The sequence below is a fragment of the Cynocephalus volans genome, chromosome 6, assembly GCF_027409185.1.
Source record: "Cynocephalus volans isolate mCynVol1 chromosome 6, mCynVol1.pri, whole genome shotgun sequence".
Lineage (NCBI taxonomy): Eukaryota > Metazoa > Chordata > Mammalia > Dermoptera > Cynocephalidae > Cynocephalus > Cynocephalus volans.
In genome coordinates this window covers 107,852,918-107,874,210 of record NC_084465.1, presented here as the reverse complement: position 1 = coordinate 107,874,210, position 21,293 = coordinate 107,852,918, and the positions used below count along the sequence as shown (strand labels likewise).

General features: G+C 40.7%; 1 protein-coding gene across 1 annotated transcript in view; it reads right to left on the bottom strand.

Moving 5' to 3' along the window:
* Nucleotides 1-379: 379 nt before the first annotated feature.
* Nucleotides 380-21,293, bottom strand: part of CPPED1 (calcineurin like phosphoesterase domain containing 1) — a 118,282-nt gene continuing 97,368 nt past the window's right edge. Inside the window, exon 4 of the mRNA XM_063099706.1 lies at nt 380-1,290. Within this exon, the coding sequence (XP_062955776.1) occupies nt 1,061-1,290 (230 nt within the window). The 3' untranslated portion in view covers nt 380-1,060. The remainder of the gene's footprint in view (nt 1,291-21,293) is intronic.

Sequence of the window (21,293 nt, the reverse complement as noted above, 5' to 3'; positions counted from 1 at the left end):
GACACAAAAACAATGCCAATTGTAATAACCCACGCTCTTTTGTTAAGAAATACTGCACTGGTGCATGTAATCAAAGCTGAGGCCAATTCAGATAACATGGCTGAAGACACTGTTTTAGCCCCAACAGAATTTCTGCTTTGTTTTTTTTCAGAACTCTGCATCCGTTCCCATTCTTTCTGTCGAAGTAGATGCAGTTAAGAGTCTCAGAAACTGAGGGGCATTCTGATCCCACGAGAACACCCATCTGCAGGGCTACTGCAGTGCCAGAATGTGAAAGATGACCAACTCAGAATGTGCTGCCAAGAGAGTGAATGCACAGGCAGTATTTTAGGGCCTCAGGTCTAGTCTCTTGGATGAGATTCTCATAAATGGCCAGGTGATGTGCAAAGGTGACTTTTCTAGGCACCAGGAGGGAAAAAAAAAAAAAAAAAAAGGAAGTCTGACTGGTATCAACTGTGTTCTGTTCCTATCATCAGCAGTAATAGAAATGTCAGAATTTAACAGCAAATGTTGGCTACTTGGATCCTTGTTACAATAAGTCTGTGTGGCTCTGGTAATGGGAGGGAGAGCTATTTGTTTTTTTAGGAAGGAACAGAAATGACCTTTGTTTTGCTTTGCATTTTGGGAGTCATGACCACAATTTAATATAATCAGATGCAGTTTGTTCAAGGAATTATCAAAGCTCACACTTGGATATCAAGTTGGGATGAAGGTCGATAGGTGGACGTGGATCACGCACTACCAGAAAACAATCTAATTCAAAAGCAGCACTGAGAAACACTGCATTAGGAAAATTTATTCAAACATCCATGCAGAGAGAGTCTAATACCATTTAAAAAAAAATTATTTCCAGGTTCCCTCTCTCCTTTTTTAAAGGGAAGAAGTTCTATTTTGAATATCATTTAGGATAGGACCCAGCTCTCTGATTTATGCAAAAGGACATAAATTCACAAACCTGCTGGGTCTGCTTTTACATTTCCACAAGGGGCTGTGTGCAGCTGCTGTTTCTGGCAAAATAAAAAATAGTGGAAGTGAAAAGAGCATAGATTATAAAAGGCAATCATTTTTTCTTCATCAAATCCAGTAGCTTGTCTTCTATTCCTTTTTCACTCAGCTCATCTAAACTGTAGTATCGATGCACAATTTTCTCTGCAGTGACCACCACCACTCGGAGTCCATGGGTGTCTTTGCCCAACTGGCACCCGATGGCAGACGACACCACCATGTCGAGGTTCTGGTAGGTGCCCCCAGCATTCCTGTGGTAGTGGCCTGAGAACACAGCTTTGATACCTGCAGGAAAGGGAAAGAGACATTAGGGGACCGAGGATTTCCATTTAGGTGACCAGGGGGCTCCAATGTCTTATTCACAATATTATTCTCTGTATAATAAAAGAGAAGGCAACTTATGTGACATCCAAAATATTTTCAAGCATAATTCATATAACAATATATTATTAACATGTTTGTCATAACTAGTACAAGAAAATACTAGGGAACAAGATAAGAGAAGGAAGGTGTTATGGGTTGAATGTGTCTCCCAAACGTTCTTGTATTGGAAACTGCACCCCCACTGTAGCAGTGAGAAATCCTATTATGGTGATTGAAAGGTGGGGCCTTTAAGAGATGATGAAACTGTGAGGACTGTACCCTCTTGAATTGTTGATCCGTGGATGGTTTAATGGTGGTCATGAGTGTGGTTCTGATGGCTTTATAAGGAGAGCGAGTGAGCAGGTTAGCTCTCTCTTGCTCAGCCATTTGCCATGTGACACACTGGTTGTCACTGTAGAGTCACCACCATAGAAGGCCCTCACCAGATGTGTTCCGTGGACTCTGGACTTCCCAGCCTCCAGAATTGTGAGCAATAGATTTTATTTCTTTATAAATTACCCAGTTTTAGGTGTTCTGTTATAAGTAACAGAAAATGGACTGATAAAAAAGATAAAGTAAATGACTTTGGGAAGAGATAAAGGAGACTGAAGAAAACATTTTGAGGCCAAGACAAAGGTCCGTAGGATGGAAGTTGTATGTCTATTGAAAATAATGTTTATGGGGTTCTCATCAAGACAGCAGATCATGTTCAACATATGGTGTATCTCTTCTGCTCTAAACTTATACCCATGATAGAAAAAATGTAAAAAATTTGACCAAAGGATATAGGTAGACTTAAAAACAAAATAAATAGCTCTGTGGGCCAAAAACAAAATAGATAGACAAAGTAATGAATGGGATTAAAATGTTGTCAGGAATTAAGGTTTTAGAAAATCATAGAGACTGAGAATATTTTCTGTGTGATGAGGAAATAAAGCCTGGCCCCTGTTTGAGAAAGGGGCCAGCATGAGGTCCTCTGGTTTATGGAAGGAAATAAGAAAACTGCTGCTGCCAGGGGCTGGGGCAGAGTTGTGCAGGCAAATGTTTAAGTTATTAAAAAAAAAAAAAAGGCCCAATTTGTAATGTTTACTAATTTCCATGGTGTAAATATTTCCATCATGGCCAATTTCAAGTGACCAATATGATATCATTGAACCGGCTGGCCGTGGGAAGAGACGCCCAGTAGTTCACTGTTATATAGTATTTCCACCACACAGACACAAAAGCTGTAAACAACCTTAAGAGCACAGTTAATAGTAACATGTAACAAAAGATTTAGAAAGTGATAAGTTTTGAGTATTTATTACCTGTTTGTTATAACACAGTCACGTGCCACATAACGACATTTCAGTCAAGGATGGACCTTATATATGATGGTGGCCCCAAAAGACTATAATGGCTATACCATATAGCTAAGTGTGTAGGCCGTACCATCTAGGTTTGTGTAAGCATGCTCTATGATGTTCACACAATGATGAAATTGCCTAACATATCCCCATCATTAATTGACACATGGCTGTAATTTATTTAATGGTAAGTTCATATACTTTAATTTTTAATAGTGGCCATTTAACAACCAGATCGCAACATTCCTTAAGATTTAATAATCGGTTCTAAAGAGCTGGTAGGAACTGTCTCCAGCACACCACTGGGCTGGGGCTTAGAGCAACCTGAGGGCTCTGGGAAGGAAGGACAGACACAGGCCCAAGTCTACAAACTGAAACACATTTTCCCAATATTAATGTGGGGCCCCAAACTACCATTATAAGGCCTGGTCCTGAGTGGGGGAGGTGGCAGAGGTAACCAAATCCAATAGACAGGGACAGTTAATCAAGAGAGAAAGAGTGACGGAAAAACAAAACAAAAAATACCTCTTACTCAAATGGGATCTGCAATTAAAAATTCTACCACAAAGAAATTCTACTTATGAAGAAATCTCATGCTAAGTATAATGGTCTATAAACTATTCAGTCAGGAACATGAATTTGATCCAGATAATTGTATAAAACTGGCAAATATTTAAAACAAATATGTTTAGGATATCAAAGTCTTTAATAAAGGACCAATATCCATAAAAAAAGAGAAAGATTATGAAACAAAACAGGCACAAGTCGAATGAGAATGGTGGGTAATGAAAGTTTGGAAATGGTGGACATAAAAGACATACCCATTGAAATTTCAAATAAAAACAACCGAGATAAATTCTAGACTGGACACTAATCAAAGAGGAAATTAGTGAATTAAAAGGTGGAATCAAATCTTCACTAAAAGAATTATTATGAGATACATTTCGGTAAATGAAGGAATGAAATATTAAAAATTAATGATGAGCAAACACTGATATTTTAGTAAATTGAATTAACTACTGATTTTTTTATATTTAACAGAACCCTTTTTTCTTAATGTTAAAAGTGAAACTAAAACTCAAACAGAAATGTCCAGATAGGAAGTTTAATGGACAATTACAACACATAAAAGTTATCTGTCAGGATTGGGAGGAAGATGATAATACCGAATAACTTGATACTTTACTAGAAAATATGTAAAATTATCATGTTTCATAAAAATGTTTGGGCATAAGCAACTAAAATAAAAATCGATGAATGGGACTTAATCAAAATTAATAACTTTTGTGCTTCAAAAAACACTATCCACAAAATGAAAAGACAACCCATGGAATGCAAAAAAAATATCTGCAAATCATATATCCAATAAGGGCCTAATATCCAGAAAATATGAAGAACTCTTACAACTCAGCAATAAAAAAGAAAACCCACTTAACAAATGGGGAAATAATTTGAACACACATTTCTCCAAAGAACATATACAGATGGCCAATAAGCACATAAAAAGATGCCCAACATCATTAATCATTAGGGAAATACAAGTCAAGACCACATCACACCCACTAGGATGGCTATAACAAAAAAGATGAAAAGTAACAAGTGTTCACAGGGATTTAGAAAAATTAGAACCTGGTGGGAATGTACAATGGTACAGCTCTTTTGGAAAACACTGTGGCAGCTCCTCAAAATATTAATCATAGTTGCCACAACCCATCAATTTCACTCCCAGGTATATACCCAAGAGAAATGAAAACATACATCTGCACAAAAGCTTGTATGTAAATGTTTATAGAAGCACTTCATAATAGCCTAAAAAAGTGGAAACAACCTAAATAAATGTCCATCAACTGATGACAGGTAAACAAAATGTGGTCTATCCATATGATGGTGTAGTATTCAGCCATAAAAAGGAATGAAGTACTGTTACATGCTACAATGCAGATAAACCTCCAAAATATTATGCTAAGTGAAAGATGCCAGACAAAAAAGGCCACATAGGTATAATTCCATTTATATGAAATGTCCCAAATAGGCAAATCCACAGATAAAGAAAGATTAGTGTTTGCCAGGGGCTGGGGGAAAAGAGGAATGGGGGTGACTGGTAATGAATACGGGGTTTCTTTGTGGAATGATAAAAATGGTCTGCAATTAGATACTGGTCATGGTTGCAAGACCTTGTGAATATATTAAAACCAATGAATGTTATGCTTTAAAAGGATGAATTTTATGGTATGTGAATTATAGCTTAATAAAAAAATGTACAAAAAAAATTTATGGGAAAGGGAGAAAGGTAAAATGATCCATGTGGTAATGGATTAGAGTTGGAGATATCAGTATGAACTCATGCTGAGCTTAACATGGACACAGGTGGTTGCACATAGAAATATTTATGGATGTGTATGCACACAGGCTAGAAGTACAGAGACACACACTTCCTCGCTCTGTCAGCCGACAGCACCTAGATGCAGGGGCACGGACAAGCAATGAGCACACTTAGCACTCAGATCTTGGTTCCTAATGACCATTCTCTCATAAAAGGAACAATGGATCTTTGGAGAAATGGCTGACTACAGGCCTGGGGCAAGAAATGTACAAGATGAACCTCGGGCCAGAAAGTAAGAAAGTGAAAGAAAACAAAAAAACTCATAATGATGTCTTATGTCAAAGGGACACAGGACAAGTGAAAGAGTCCCCAAAGGCCAAAGCTTAGCAATTTCAGCAACAAAATAAACTAGTATTGAATTATAATGCAAAGTATTAAAAAAAAAATTCACGAGTCCATACTGATATAAATGAATGATTAAATCAATACATGGGTGGTAGTGGGGGGAGGGGGGATGACAAATCTCCCATACGGAATAATAATAAGAATTTATGCAGACACTCCACCCTCTTGGAAGTAGACCATAACTCCTCCCCCTTGGGTGTGGGCTGTGATTTCTGACTTCCGTTCAAAGAGTACAGTGTAAAAAAGAGGTTAAAAAAAAAAAGGATAACTTAACAGTGGAGAAACCGGACAGGCATCAACAGTGCTGAGTCATGCGGATAGTAGTACGCACTCCTGATATAATTTTGATGCAAATGGCATCTCACCTCGGTGGTCTTCCTCCCTAAAACCCCTCACTCCAGTCTAATCACGTGAAAAACAGACAAATTCCAGTAGAGAGACATCCTACAAAAAACCCGACCAGGCAGTACTCCTCAAGAGTGTCAAGGTCATCGAAAACAAGGAATGCCTGAGAAACTGTCACAGCCAAGAGGTGCCTAAGGAGATAAGATGACTCAAGTAAATTATCCCTATTTTTTAAGACACACTTTTAATTTTAGAACAATTTTATATTTACAGAAAAATTACAAAGATAGTACAGAAAATTCCCATATACCCCACACCCAGGTTCCTACATTTGTTAACATCTTACATTAGGATGGTACAGTTGTTACAATCAATGAACCAGGATGGATACATTATTATGAACTAACTTGCATAATCAGATTCCCTTAATTTTTCCCTAATGTCCTTTTTTTCTGTTCCAGGATCTGAAGAATTTCCACCAGTTCCACTGTGGGAAACAAAGAAGGAGTTAGGGACTGAGATTGGTGGAAAGGAAGATGAGGGAGAAAGAAAAGGACAAAGGAGAGCGAGGGGAGAGAGAGGAAAAAGGCCCAAAGGAGATACATTCAAAATGTTCACATTTTGCTTCTGGTGAGCAGGATTCTGGTAGAATTAAACAGAACCATAGCCACGCGCACTGCCAGGAACTGGAAACACACATGTAGGCAGGTGTGGACACACGGGAGCCGAGGTGCACGGCTGGGGATGCAAAGGTGGTGACTTAGTTTCCCTACTTACAACAGCCAAGAGTGGGAGAAACAGCGATCTCCATTTGCTGTGATCAGAACACAAACAGACACAACTCATTTCAGGGGCAATTTGGCAATATTGTCTCACGTTTTACTGTGCATTCCCCTTGACTCAGCAAAAGCATTTGGTAGAAATTTATCCTTTGGAAATCCCCAGAGAAGAGTCCAAAGATGTATGTATGTTGCGTGTGTTGGCATAAATACAGTATATAGAACAATGTTCACCAGGGCACTGTTTGTAATGTTTATAGGAGACTGGTTCAATTATGGGATATAGATTTACATGTACTGGCATCAAAAGGTGCCAAATATATTTTTAAGTATGAACAGCCAGCGGCAAAAAAAACAACAAAGAAAAAGTGGTGTGTGATTCTGTTTGTAAAATAAAGATAATGTATATATGAGAGGGTATGTGTGCGTATGTCTGGTAATTTCATAGGGAGGGGGTGAGGGGTGGGATTAGCAAGGGGCTGGCTATCGACTTCTCCGTTTTTGCTCACTGTAGTGTAGTGCTTATGATGATCATGAATTGATCTGGTGATCAGAAACAAAACATCAAGGCAATGTGAACAGGGCAAGGGTAGCATGAAGAAGGATCGGGGGCAAGGGTGATGGGGTGCGGGGGCCACCACGCCAGGGTCCGAGCCATGTGGTTCCAAGACTGCAGCTAGAATCACTGGGTCAGGTGCCCGATGGGTCTTCGCCGCATGAAGAATGGAAAAGCTCTGATCCCACAGACTGGAGGGGATGTGGAAATGACTGCTTTCTTGGGATTTCAAAGCCTCATGGCCTGTGCCATTCTAGGCCCAAATGGGAGCGTATGAGATTAGATCCGCCTCGGGGAGTTCTGAGTGGCCGAATAGACAGCACTTAGCATTATTATTATCTTTTTGTATGCTAAATGATGTTTATGAAATTTAGTTCTTTATGCCCTAACTCATAGTTGCAAACTGTACTATTTTGGAAAGAATGTCTGGCAATTTTGAAAGAAGCTTGCATTAGCCGTAATTAGCTGTAAAAACTCATTTATGTTTAAATTTCACGCCATATTTATTGGCATCCACAGAGATGGGAGCATTAATGTGGGAGTGGGGGCGGGGAAGCTTTCAGAGCAGATCTCACCGGACCTTGCACGGCTGGGCTCCTCTGCAACACGCACGAACCCTCCCTCTTCCCCTTACGCCCTGAAGGCTCACCGTTTATTGTTAATGTCCTAAGTCACAGACGATGTGACTAAATGAGTATTCTTAGTATAGCCAGGATGCCTAAAGAGGACTAGAGAAATAAAGATGAAGACTGCCAGTGAGCAAAGTAGTTGTGTTCAAAACCTTTTGCCCTCTGGTAAAAGAGATCCACCCCCACCCCCACCCCACCATTCCAATGAGGAACTTGACATTTTGGGGTCTTGAAAAATCAAGCAATGACCACGTGCTAAATATGCAAAAGGATGGTCAGGCCGGAGGCTCAAGTTCATCTTAAAAGTAAGGAGATGTGACCACTTCCATCCTCCTGGGCTCTGGTGTTGAGTTCAAGGCTCTAGGATGTTTCTGGTTAGATGTATCCAGTAATGAGATGTTGAGTGGTGGGGAGATGCAGAAGCCACTTCTTGGGTTGGAGCCAGATCCAGAAGAAGCCTAGTGAGTATTTGGTAGTGGGAATTTCTGAATCTATTTCTAAGCTCCTGGGAAGCCCAGGAGTTTTGAACCCTGAACATGTTCTTCTTGTCCCACCTCGAGTAAGGACAGACACCAAGGTGGTGTGGAAGGAGAACGGTGGCAGCAGCAACTCTGTGCCATGCAAGGCGCTAAAGTCCTTTTCATCCTTACCTTACTGAATCTTTCCAATGGACCCATGTCCTAGGGACTCACTCCATCTCCATTTTACAGATGAGAAAACAGGCACAGAGAAGTTAAGACACTAATGCAAAACTACACAGCTAGAGAGCAGGGCAGCCAGAATCAGCACTTGGGTACTGGGATGTCAGGGCCCTTGCTCTTAACCAGCCTTGCAGACTCAGGTTCTGTTCTGCTTTGGGACCTTGGGCATTTTTCTGACCTTTGTGAGTTTCCACTTCCTCATTTGTAAGATGAATAATAATAATGCCTATCTCACGGGTAGCAGAGAGGTTTGGAGGGAAACAGAGGCCTGCGACAAGCTCATCATCCCTACAGTGGGCTCTCTCCAGGGCAGGGCTCACCGCTGGAAGGGGACACGAACACAGCCCAGCATTCGTAGCTCTGCAACCTGCAGGCTCTGGTCAAGTTATAATCCTGTGCCTTTCATGCTGACAGGCTGAGAAGTCTTATAAGAAGTTTTACCCATCTTGGTTTTCTATTAGCTTCTGATAGGAAAGCATTGATTCGCAACTCGATGGAGGTAAGGAATGTATTAATAAATCATGGTTTCCCTGATGGGGGATTGATCTTAGCAGTGTTTTCAAGAGTTGTGCAGAATTTCTATACAGGCTGTTCATCAGTCATCTGCAGCCGACATGCCTCTATGGTTCCTTAATTGAGTATTACGTATAGATTGTTTTTGAATTATGAACTGCTGTAAGGAGATGACAAGCATCTTTTAAAATTACTGCCAGAAGAAGAATTCCCAGCAAAGACAGCCACTGTATCAGCAGAGAATGACTTCCAAGGCATTAGTTTCATATTTATTTTTCCACGGTATCAAGTCATAAAGATGCTATCAAAGCTATTTTTAAGCGGTCCTGGTTTAAATTCATTTCAAATCAATCAGAGGTCGGGGATACAATCTCTGTATAATTTAATATTCTAATACTAGAAACTCGCTTCAAATCAATCAGGAAATCAGAAAGCAACCCAGTACAATTCTGATATTAAAAACTGTCTTCCCAGGATGGGAGAGTGCGGTGCTGACAACACCAAGGCCACGGGTTCAGATCCCTGTATAGGGATGGCTGGTTGGCTCACTTGGGTGAGCGTGGTGCTGACAACCCCAAGTCAAGAGTTAAGATCCCCTTACTGGTCATCTTTAAAAAAAAAAAAGAATAAATAAAATAAAATAAAATAAAAATAAAACTGTCTTCCCTAACGCTTGGGCGTTACTGGCTCAGGCCTGGAAGGTGTGAACTAATTCTAACTGGACAGCTTTTACTTTTATCCTGCATGAATATATATTTACAGAAATGCTATGTATTTTACTGCCAGCTATAATAGTAAGAATTGTGTCATAAATCGTCACTCGTACTCAATTTATTCTGCCTTGGTGGTAAGGAAAGACAGGTGACTCATACAAAAGAGAGAAAAGGAAAATAAAGTTGGGGTGTGAATGTACAGAAAGTGGGTATAAATAATCCCGCCTGCAGGTTAAGAATTTCCTCAGCAGGCAGGCAAGATGCAGGCTTTGAGACAGAGATGCTGGGCAGTGCTCAGGGAAGGTCACCAGGCCAGGGAGGAGGGACAGTTATTTCTTAAGCAGGTTTGGGAGGTACGGCTATAAATGTGAAATCAGGGTTAAGCCTCACCTGACTCATTCAGTAAGCGGGTCTTCACTAGTAAGTTAGAGTTCTTGAGCCGCCAATTGGGGAAGTCTAGATTCCAGTATAATCCTTGCATTTGGATTTCACTGGTATGTACCTTTCCCAGTGCCTAAATGCCTGTGGCCCAAGGACTGCTGGCGAATGTGGAGATAACAAGGTCTGTTCTCTGGGTAAGGCAGGAGGCTGTTTCTTCAGGCAATTCGAGGCAGCTAACATTTGCTGAGCTTCCTCTTGGTGCCAGATGTTGCTGGGGTGTAGTGGGACCATTGCTACCAATCAAGAGTTCAAGGTCTACAGACGGCTAGTAATGGAAACAGCTATTCATAACAAAGTGCAGAAAGTGACATGATTTAGCAGTGTTTTATTTATTGAACACCTCCTATAAACTGAACACTCTGCACATGCATCATCTCATTAAAGCTTTATAAGGAGGAAAACAGTATCCCCCTCTTACCGATGAGGGAATGAGGCCCAGAGAGGTGGAGTGACTTGCTTGAGGTCACACAGCTAGGATCTGTACCTGAGTCAGGCTGACTCAGAAGCACATGCTCTGTCCACTGTCTTACAGGTACAAACAGCCAAAGGCCTTATAAGAGAGCTTCTTGGAGGGGGCGGCTTTGATCAAAACACACCCTCAGTTATCTGCTCATGTCTGATCTGGGGCCTGGAGGAGGATTATGATTACGGTGGTCACTATATTATTATTATTTATGGGGAGTTCACTCTCTGCCAGACGTTATTCTAGGCACTTTATAGGTTTTAACCCATTTAATCCCCACAATTTTCCTCTGAAGGAGGCATGGTTATCACCCTGGTTTTATTCTTCATAATCAAGTAATTTCTTTTTCAAATCTGTTGAAACATAATTGATTGTACGTATCTGTGGGGTACAGCACTGAATATCAATACCTGTGTGCAATATGTGATGCTCAAATCAGGATAATTGGTATATTACACAATGCAATCATTTTTTGTGGCCCTTTATGAATTCCTCACTAACCTTCTCCTTCTCTCCCTCTCTGACCTCTAATGGCCTCAGTTCTGTTCTCTCCTTTTGAAAGTTCAATGAATTATTGTAATTGTTGTTCTTTTTTTTATTTTTTAGCTCCCACTTACGAGCGAGGACATGTGGTATTTCTCCTTCTGTGCCTGGCTTATATTTGATTTAATTTTCTCCAAGTTCATCCATGATGCTGCAAACGGCAGAATTTCACTTTTTTTTTTTTATTGACAGAGTAGTATTCCATTGATTATATATTGCACATATTCCTTATCTAGTCGTCCATTGATGGACATTTGGGTTGGTTCCATAACCTGGCTATTTGTAAATTGAGCTGTGATAAACATAGGAAAGCAGGTATCCCTTTGACATGATGATTTCCATTCCTTTGGGGATACACCTAGCAGTGGGGTTGCTGGATCATATGGCAGTTCTATCTGTAGTTGATTGAGGAACTTCCATACTGTTTTCCATAGTGGCTGCACTAATTTACAGTCCCACCAACAGTGTAGGAGAGTTTCCCCTTTCTCTGCCTCCTCCCCAGCATTTGTGATTCTCTGTCTTTTTGATAATAGCCAGTCTAATAGGGGTGAGATGATACCTCAGTGTAGTTTTGATTTGCACTTCCCTGATGCTTAGTGATGTTGAGCATTTTCTCATGTGTCTGTTGGCCATTTGTATATCTTCCTTTGAGAAACACCTATTCAGCTCCTTTGCCCATTTTTAAATCAGGTTACTTGTTTTTTACTGGTTAAATTGGAAAACTGAGATTTAGAGACATTCGGTAGTTTGCCTAACTTGGCCTGTAAGTGGCAAGGCAGAGTCAGTGCTCTGAACCAAAACACTTGCCAAGTGGAGGTAAAACAGAGACACATCAGGCACAGGGAATGTCACCAGCAAAGAAGGGAGTCGAGGTGTGTTTAGGAAGCAGCAGGCACCAAGTACTAACAAAGCCTCCTGCAGAATGGCCACCTACTAAGCATTTCCTCTTTAGCATTTCTAATCCTCTAAACTCTTCTGTGCCTTTTCCAGGGGAGGCAACTGAAGGTCAGCGAGTGGGTGGTAGCACTGGGATTCCAGTTCAGCTTCTGTCGTGGCTGGAGGGCAGGGGAAGCAAGGAGTACAGGGGGAAGGCCAGGCCAGAAGGCTGCATGGGGCTAAAGACTGGTTGAAATGGAAATGACTTTAACAAAGTGCCAAGGTCAGGTGTGTGTCTTCCTCTCGTGATACACATCAAAGCATCCATCACTTCCATTCTCAGTCTTCTACTGATTTAATCCCTTGCATTCCCAAATTCCATGATCTTGACTGGGATATCACTTCCCACTTATTTGAGCCCAGGTCAGCAAACTTTTACTGGAAAGGACAAGATAATAAATATTTCAGCCTTTGTCGACCATGTGGTCTCTTTTGCAACTGCTCGACTCTGCCTTCCTTTGTAGGGTGAAGGGAGCCATAGAAACTATGTAAGCTTGTGGGCATGGGTGTGAGCCAATAAAACTTTATTTACAAAAACAGGGGGAAGGCTACCCCCAGTAATGGAGAAAAGCACACCGTTAAAAAAAATACATTTGGTCAAAGTTCAAGCCAAGATTTCTGGATTCTTCAAAAACTGGAAGATTCTGTGCTTCTTAAAAATAAAGGAAACAACAAGAGAAGACTTAATTGTAGTTTAGAGTAGAAAACTATGGATGCCATTCCAACCTGGGAAGACCAGCATATTTGCCCAACAAAGAACACTGCTTTAATGGACATACAATAGGTCAATTATTCCACAAACAAGAGCATCTGTACTGATGGTGAGAAAGACACTTTTACATCTACTTAAACTAAGTGTCTACATCCTTCTGCCTAAAAAAGTAATTCAGGCCTAATTCAACTGTTTTGGCTTTGCATTTCCACAGAAATTTTAAAATCAGCTTGCTGATTTCTACACAAATATAAAACTGCTGGAATTTTGATTGGGATTTTGTTGAATCTACAGATCAATTTGGGGAAAATACCACATTAACAATAGTCTTCCAATCCATGAACACAGTCTATCTTTCCACTTATTTAGGTCTCCTTTAATTACTTTCAGCAATATTTTGTACTTTTCAGGGTAGAGGTCTTGGGAGTCCTTTGTTATTCCTAGGTATTTTATGTTTTTTGGTGCTATTATACATCAAATTATTTTTACAATTTCAGTTAATTGTTTGCTGAGAGTATATAATATAATTTATTTTTGTCTATTAACCTTACATCCTGAGACCTTGTTAAATTCATTTATTTGTTCTAGTAATCACTTTGTAGATTCCTGGGATTTTCTAAGTAAAAAAAAAAAAGCATACCATCTGCAAATATATACAATTTACCTCTTATCTCTATGCCTCTTATTTCTTTTTCTTGCTTTTTGCAATGGTTAGGGCCTCCAACATTACAAAGGAGTGGTGGAAATAGGCATCCTTTCCTTTTGGGGGAAAAATTTAGTCTTCCTATTCCTACTTTTTAGATTTTTGATACGACTGTCAAATTATTCTTCAGAAAAATCTAACCCATTTAAACTCCCATCATGGGTGTGAGAGTTTGGTCACTGAGATTGCATTCCTCATTGATCTCACAAGAGCCTTGCAAAGATTAAAAGGGGGACTGCCCAGGATGACACAAATAAGTTTCTGTTTATCCAGAACATCTGAGCAACTGCTACCCTCCCTGTTGCTCTTTTATCATGCTGGATAATCCCTTTCATCTCACTCTTAACAAAGCCCTTTCACGTGAATTACTAGGGTGGATGCCGCTGGTATCCCTGCGTGGCTCCCTTTGAAGGCTAGTGCATCCATCCTCCAGCTGCTTGGAGGCCTGGCTTCTAAGGGCTCATGGCTGCCCCTTTCCCAGAAGGCCACCTTCTTTTGGGGAGGTTGGGGGGAGGCACAGCCAATGGCTGAATGACACAAGGGTACAAAAGTTCAGCTTCCACTGAATGACTCAATTCACATGAAATGTCCAGAACAGGCAAATCCACAGAGACAGAAAGTAGATTCCTAGAGTTGGGGATGATGGGAGGGGGTTTGGAAGGAAATGGGAGAGTGAGTACTAAAGGGTACATGGTTTCTTTATGGAGTAATGAAATAAGAATGTTGCAAAATGGATTGTGGCAATAGATGTACAATTCTGTGAATATATTAAAAACCACTGAATTGCACACTTTAGATAGATGGATTGCATGGATGTAAATTATATCTCAATAAAGATGTTGCCAAAATAAAAGAAAAGGAGAATAGCAACAATAATAATAAAAACAATTGTTTATTGAAGACCTACTACAGGCCAGACACTGTGAACAAGCCTCATTCCGTGTCTTATTTTGATTCTTCAACATTCCTAAAATACACGAAGGTATATGGGGTTGCGGGGAGTCAGCCCCCTTGCCTCAGGATGGGACCAACTTTTGATGCAATTAGTGCTCTGGAACTCCTGTGGACCAGGCTGAAGTCAGAGGACAGCTAAGACCACATCTCTGCCTGGCTTTGTCTCCTTTCCTGTCCTGCTTGAGACAACTTCCATCCCTGTCTCAGGATTCGCTTTCAGGGACCCCGACCCAAGACAGTGGGAATCAAGAATTAAGGAACAAGCTCCAGGGCTTGCTGGCCTCCGACTCTCCCCACAGCCCCACAAAGACTTTCTCTTAGAGCTTCGATTTCCTCTTTTCAGGTGTTTGGAAGAATTAACATCATCAAAATGTCCAAATTACTCAAAGCAATCTACACATTCAATGCATTCCCTATCAAAATACCAAAACATCTTCACAGAAGCAGAAGAAACGTCTTAAAATTTGTATGGAACCACACAAGACCCTGTATAGCTAAAGCAATCTTGAATGAAAAGAACAAAGTTGGAGGCATCACACTTCCTGACTTCAAATATACTATAAACCTACAGTAATCGAAACAGCATGGTACTGCCATAAAAACAGACAAATAGACCAACGGAACGGAATAGAGAGCCCAAAAACTAATCCATGCACTTACAACTAACTGATTTTCAACACAGGTGCCAAGGATATACATGGGGAAAGGACTGCCTCTTCAATAAATGGTGCTGGGAAAACTGGACATCCACATGCAGAAGATTGAAACTAGACCCCATCTCTCACCACACACAAAAATCAACTCAAAGTGGATTAAAGACCTAAATTTAAACCTGAAACTAAGAAACTACTAGAAGAAAACACAGGGGAAATGCTACACAAAATGGGAGTGGGCAGCACTTTTTTGAGTGAGACTACAATGGCACAGGCAACTAAAGCAAAAATATACAAATGAGACTACATCAAAATAAAAAGCTTGTGCACAGCAAAGGACACTGTCAACAAAGTGAAGAGACAACTTACAGAATGGGAGAAAGTGTCAACCACACATCAGATAAGGGGTTAATATCCAGAATATATAAGGAACTCAAACAACTGAACAGCAAAAAACAAATAACACAATTAAAAAATTGGCAAAGGACCTAAATAGACATTTCTCTAAAGAAGACCTACAAATGGCCAACAAGCACATGGAAAAATGCTCAAAATCAGTAATAATTAGGGAAATGCAAATTAAAACCACAATGAGATAAGATATTATCTTATCCCAGTTGGAATGGCTATTACCAAAAGATAGAAAATAGCAAATGCTGGCGAGGATGTAGAGAAAAGGGAACCCTCCTACATTGTTGGTGGGAGTGTAAATTGGTAGAGACACTGTGGAAAACAGTATAGAAGTTCCTCAGAGAAACAAAAGAGATCTGCCTTATGACCCAGCTAGCCCACTATTGGACTAAATCAATAAAGAAAATGAAATCAATATATCAAAAAGACACCTGTGCTCCCATGTTCATTGAAGCACTATTCACAGTAGCTGAGAAATGAAATCAACCTAAATGTCCACTGACAGATGAATGGATTAAAAAAGTGATATGCATATATACACAATGGAATATTATTTGGCTATAAAAAGAAATGATATCCTATCATTTGTAGCAACATGGATGGAACTGGAGACCATCATGTTAAGTGAAGTAAGTCAGGCACAGAAAGACAAATACCACGTAATCTCACTCATAAGTGGAACCTAAAAAAAAAGTGGTTCTCATAGAAGTAGAGAGTAGAATAATGATTACCAGAGGCCGGAGCAGGGAGGAGAAGTGGTGGACTAATGGGTACAAAACTATACTGTATACCCTACGTGAATCATCATGCAATATATGCACGTATTGAAAGTACATACTGTACCCCACAAAAACAAATACAGATAAAATTGAAAAAAAATTTTTTCTTTCTACTATGTATCTTTATTGCTTTTGCTGCCTTCCAAACTAAAGCATGCCTTAGGACAGCAATTGTATAAATTATGCCGCACACACACTGCAGCTGTAAAATAGAATGAGGACCATCTCTATGAACTGATAATGGTGCAATTTCTGAGAAAAACTATTAAGTGAATAAAGTGTAAAAAAGCATATATATATATATATATATATATATATATTTATAATAGACTACCTTTTGTGTAGGGAAGAAGAGAAAACACACAGATATGATGCAGGCAACTTACCCTCAAATAGATCAGAAAAAGTATATATAAATATATTTGCAATAGCTCTTGAAAATAATCAAATAATAAAGCAATTGGGATAAAATGTTAATGGCAGATAACTCTGGGTATAGGGTAAATAGATGCTCTTTTTACTTTTCTTATTCTTGCAACTTTTCTGTAAGCTTGAAAATGTTTGGGAATAAAAGTTAAAAAACATGAATACATGCCTGCTAAAAGTAAAACAAAATATTGTAAAAATACAGAACACCAAACAAAAAAAGGGGTGGGGAGAGAATTCTCTTGAAATCTCTCTTCCCATTTTAGGAGCTCAGTGTGTATTTTCCAGATAATTTAAATGTCTATACTAACATACATATATTAGATATAGATCTATAGACTATATATATGTATTTAGGTATAAATATAATATAGTATATACATACCTAAATAGAATATATATACCTAAATAGAATATATAGAAAAGATATACCTAAATAGAAGACATATACCTAAATATATAGTACATAGAATATATATACCTATAGAATATACACACCTAAATAGAATATATATACCTAAATATGTACCAAATAGATCTATAGAATATATATTTGTATTTAGGTATATATAGAATCTAGAATATATATACCTAAATAGATATAATTTCACAAAAATGGGTTATGCTGTATATGGATTTACAACTTGCTTTCATTCACTTCCATCCAGGACATATAGCTCTACCTTTGACATATACCATCTAAAATCCTGAAAACTATTTCCGGTATATCAAACCTAGGCTGTTAGATGATCATTTCACATTTTAATAATAAAAACACTGTAAACCTGTAGGTCAGCCCCCTAGGGATGCTCAGGTCCGTGGGGACACACAGAGTCAGTGCAGCTTCTCAGAGGACCTTGGGGACACTGGGGCATCGATTGTTCTGGAAGGGAGGGGTCCTGTCTGCCCAACCTTCCAGCCCGGGTCTGGGGGAGGTACCATTCTGCTTCTGTTGGCTGCAGGATCACTGGCATGAGAAGAGAGGCTCTCTCAGGTTATGGGGCACCCAAGCCAAGCAGCTCTGCCTCTTTGTGACATGGTGTGGGGTGGGCTGGGCTTGGGGGGCATTATCTTCTTCAGGAACTGAGCCCCTTGAGAACTTCAAAGCAATGGACCAAGTGCTCCTGGGCTGGGCCCTGCTGGAAACCTGGTTCATGCCTTTTCTCTTGCAGGTGCTACAGGAACACTCAAACATCTGGTCACCTCCAGCATTTGCTCAGATGTCTGGCACATATGACCTGAAACATCTGGCTTGTCTGGGATTCATGGCCTCCTCCGATTTTCTTTCTCTCTCCCTTTTTCAATGTTGTGCTTGAGTAGGAAGCAAAGGCCCAGTTGTTGAAATGACCTTCACACAAGGCCAACTCATACTCTACAACCCAGAGACTTCTTTTCGCTCTTTGTTGTAAGGATTCTTTTCTCCAGTGTCCTTCCCTAAAAAATAGCCACGTAAATTCTAGGTTTCTTGCCTCAGCTATATATTAATCAACAAAAATCACATCCTCCTTTTTCAAGGCTCTTCTTAATTGAAACTAAGAGAAGGTGGGAGAGGAGATGAAATGCATTTCTTGGTGGCAGAGAAGTGGCCAGGCAGACGCCAGGTGGGTGCACTTCCAGTTTCATTAGGACAGAGGTGGTTCTGCCGCAGAGTCCGAGGACAAGCAAATGGAAGAGAGGGGCCCATGTCCTGTTTCTAGCACGTTTCCCAATTCCACCCACTGCATCCAGATCCCCTTTTACAATTAGAAAAGACACGGATCTTCCCCATCTGCTGGAGCACACTCTCTCTGCTCCAGGGTAAAGATCCGTTCTAGGAAATAATCACTCTCCAGGGCCTGGAGGCACCTGGCTGCCCTGTGGGTCCTCAGCCCTGGGAGTGTGATTACAGACTAGCCTTGCTTCCCCATCCTGATTCTGCTTCTGCCACCTTCAGGATCACCGTCCCTTATTCCCTCTCTACATTCCCCTTCCCAATGACTTGGAAATTCAAAATCTGTATGGAATATGCCAGAAGGTGGCTGTATTTTATGAATATGAATATTTGGTTGCCAGAAATGCAGTGGCAGCTTGGGGTGGGGGCTGGAGGTCAGGGGACATGGACTGGAACCTCAGCTCTGCTGCTGCCAAGCTGTGTGAGTGTGGCATGTGCTTCAACCTCTCCGAGCCTCAGTTTCCTCATTTGGAAGACAAGAGTAATATCACCCACCCCCGGGTTGTTGGGAAGATAAGTGAAAATCAGAGACATGCCCAGGGCCACCCGGCAGGAAGCTGCGTGCCCTGTACTCACTTGGCACTCAATGATTATACTTTCCTCTCATCCTTCTCTAAGTGTCTGATCAGAAGATATTTTTTTTCATTTGCACAAATTACATCTTTCTCGCAATTCATAATTTTTTCTTTATTTTTAAAAGAAGATGGCAGGCTTGCGTATGAAATGGAGTGTGGGGCTCACATTAAGGTTGCCATCCAGAATGGACAATTTTCTAGATTTCCATTACCCGCTTCCCATGCCCTATCTTCAACACAGCTGTCGGGACAAGAGGCTCATTAAAAAGATTGTTTTGACTGATGGAATGTTCATGTATCGAATTGGAAATCCATCCAAAAATACTCGAGGGAGGTTGACAGAGGTGGCGATGAGCCTTGGTGCAGGGAAATGTTTTGCAGAATGTTAAAGATAAAATTTGCCAGGGAGAAAGTGCCCTGCCAAGGGAGTCCAGGAGGGGGGCGCCTCAGCCATTGACATGTGACGACCTTGGGTTGAATCAGTGTCTGTTTTAATAACTGGGGAAAGAAAATTCTTTTTTTTTTTTTATAATCGAAACATAGTTGATTGTATGTATCTGTGGGGTACAAGAGTTGAATATCATTACTTGCATGCAATATGTGATGCTCAAATCAGGATAATTAGTATACTCAACATTATACAATGTGATCATTTTTTATGGCCCTTCAACAATTCCCGCCTTACCTCTCCACTTTCCCACCTCCGTTCTGTTCTCTCCTTTCAAAAGTTCAATGTATTATTGAGATTGTTGTATCTTTTTAAAAAATTTGTTTATTTTTTAGCTCCCTCTTATGAATGAGGACATGTGGTATTTCTCTTTCTGTGCCTGGCTTATTTCACTTAACATAATTTTCTCTAAATTCATCTATGTTGCTGCAAAGGGCAGAATTTCATTCTTTTTTAAGACAGAGTAGTATTCCATTGAGTATATATACCACATTTTCCGTATATCTAGTCTTATGTCAGTGGACATTTAGGTTGGTTCCAACTCTTGGCTATTGTTAATAAAGCTGTGATAAACATGGGAGTGCAGGTATCCTTCAGACATAATGATTTCCATTCCTTTGGGTATACACCCAGCAGTAGGATTGCTGGATTGGATGGCAGTTCTATCTGTAGTTGTTGGAGGAACCTCCATACTGTTTTCCATAATGGCTGCACTAATTTACAGTCCTGCCAAAAGCGTAGGAGGGTTTGGGGAAAGAAAAATTCTAATCAGGCAATGATCCATTAAAGAACACACATCAGCCAAATTAGCACAATTTTCCTTGCCCCTGGACTGAACCCTTCCTCCCACCCTGCCTCGTTCCAGCTCAGTCTTCTTGGGTGAGTCCTCTTCTTCCATGAGCCCTATAAACGGTGGCCTTCCCTGGGCTCTTTTCTTCTTTCCTTCCCTCTCACTGATGACTGTGGTCAGCCTTGGCAGTGACCTCAGCCACCCCCACCTGCCCATGATGCTGAATCATTTCCTAGCCCAGACTCAGTTCTTCGGGTTCATGGACATCTCTTCCAGGTGTCCCTGCAAGCACTACACACTCAACCTACTCGCTTCTTTTGCCCCAATGCCCACTCCTCCTCTTGGGGGTTTAACTGGACCATCATGCAGTGACCCAACCCAGGACTGAGGGGTTACCTTAGACTCCCTTCCTCCTCCTGGTCCATGTGTCCCTCTTCACCATCCTCAGTGTGGTCCTCCTGCCTTCCAGTCTGCCTCCAAAAGTGTCAAGTGACATTCTGCTGTCAGGGAGTGCAGTGGCTTAAACTAGTAAAGGGTGTGCTTGCGTTTATACCATAAAAAGAAAGGAGGCAGGTAGTCCAGGGTGGCTGTGGCTGCTCAAGGATTACATTAAGGACCCAGGTCCCTTCTATCTTTCTGCTTTCCATCCTTGGTCTGTAACTTTTGTCCTCATGACTGCAATTTGGCCACAGGAATTTTGGTCACTGTGTTCCAATTCTAAGCAGGAAGAGGAAAGGGGCAACAGAAAACTTTCCTGGAAATCGCATGTACTAAATTCCAGTACTGGGTCACTTGGCCATACCTAGCTGTTAGGGGGTCTCGAGAGGGAGTGTTTTAGCCTGTCCTGTTGGTGCTCTGAACACAAAAAGGACTCTGTTAGGAAGGAAGAGAAAATGCAAACTGGGTGACTGAACAAGGCCATCTTCCTAAAATGCAAAACCCAACTGTGCCACTTCTCTAAGTAAAGGCTCTCAGGGTTCCCCATCACCTTAGGATCCTGATCTGACCCCTGTCCCATGTCATCAAACACAATGTCTCCACCTGAGCCTACTCTAGCCACTGAGCAATGT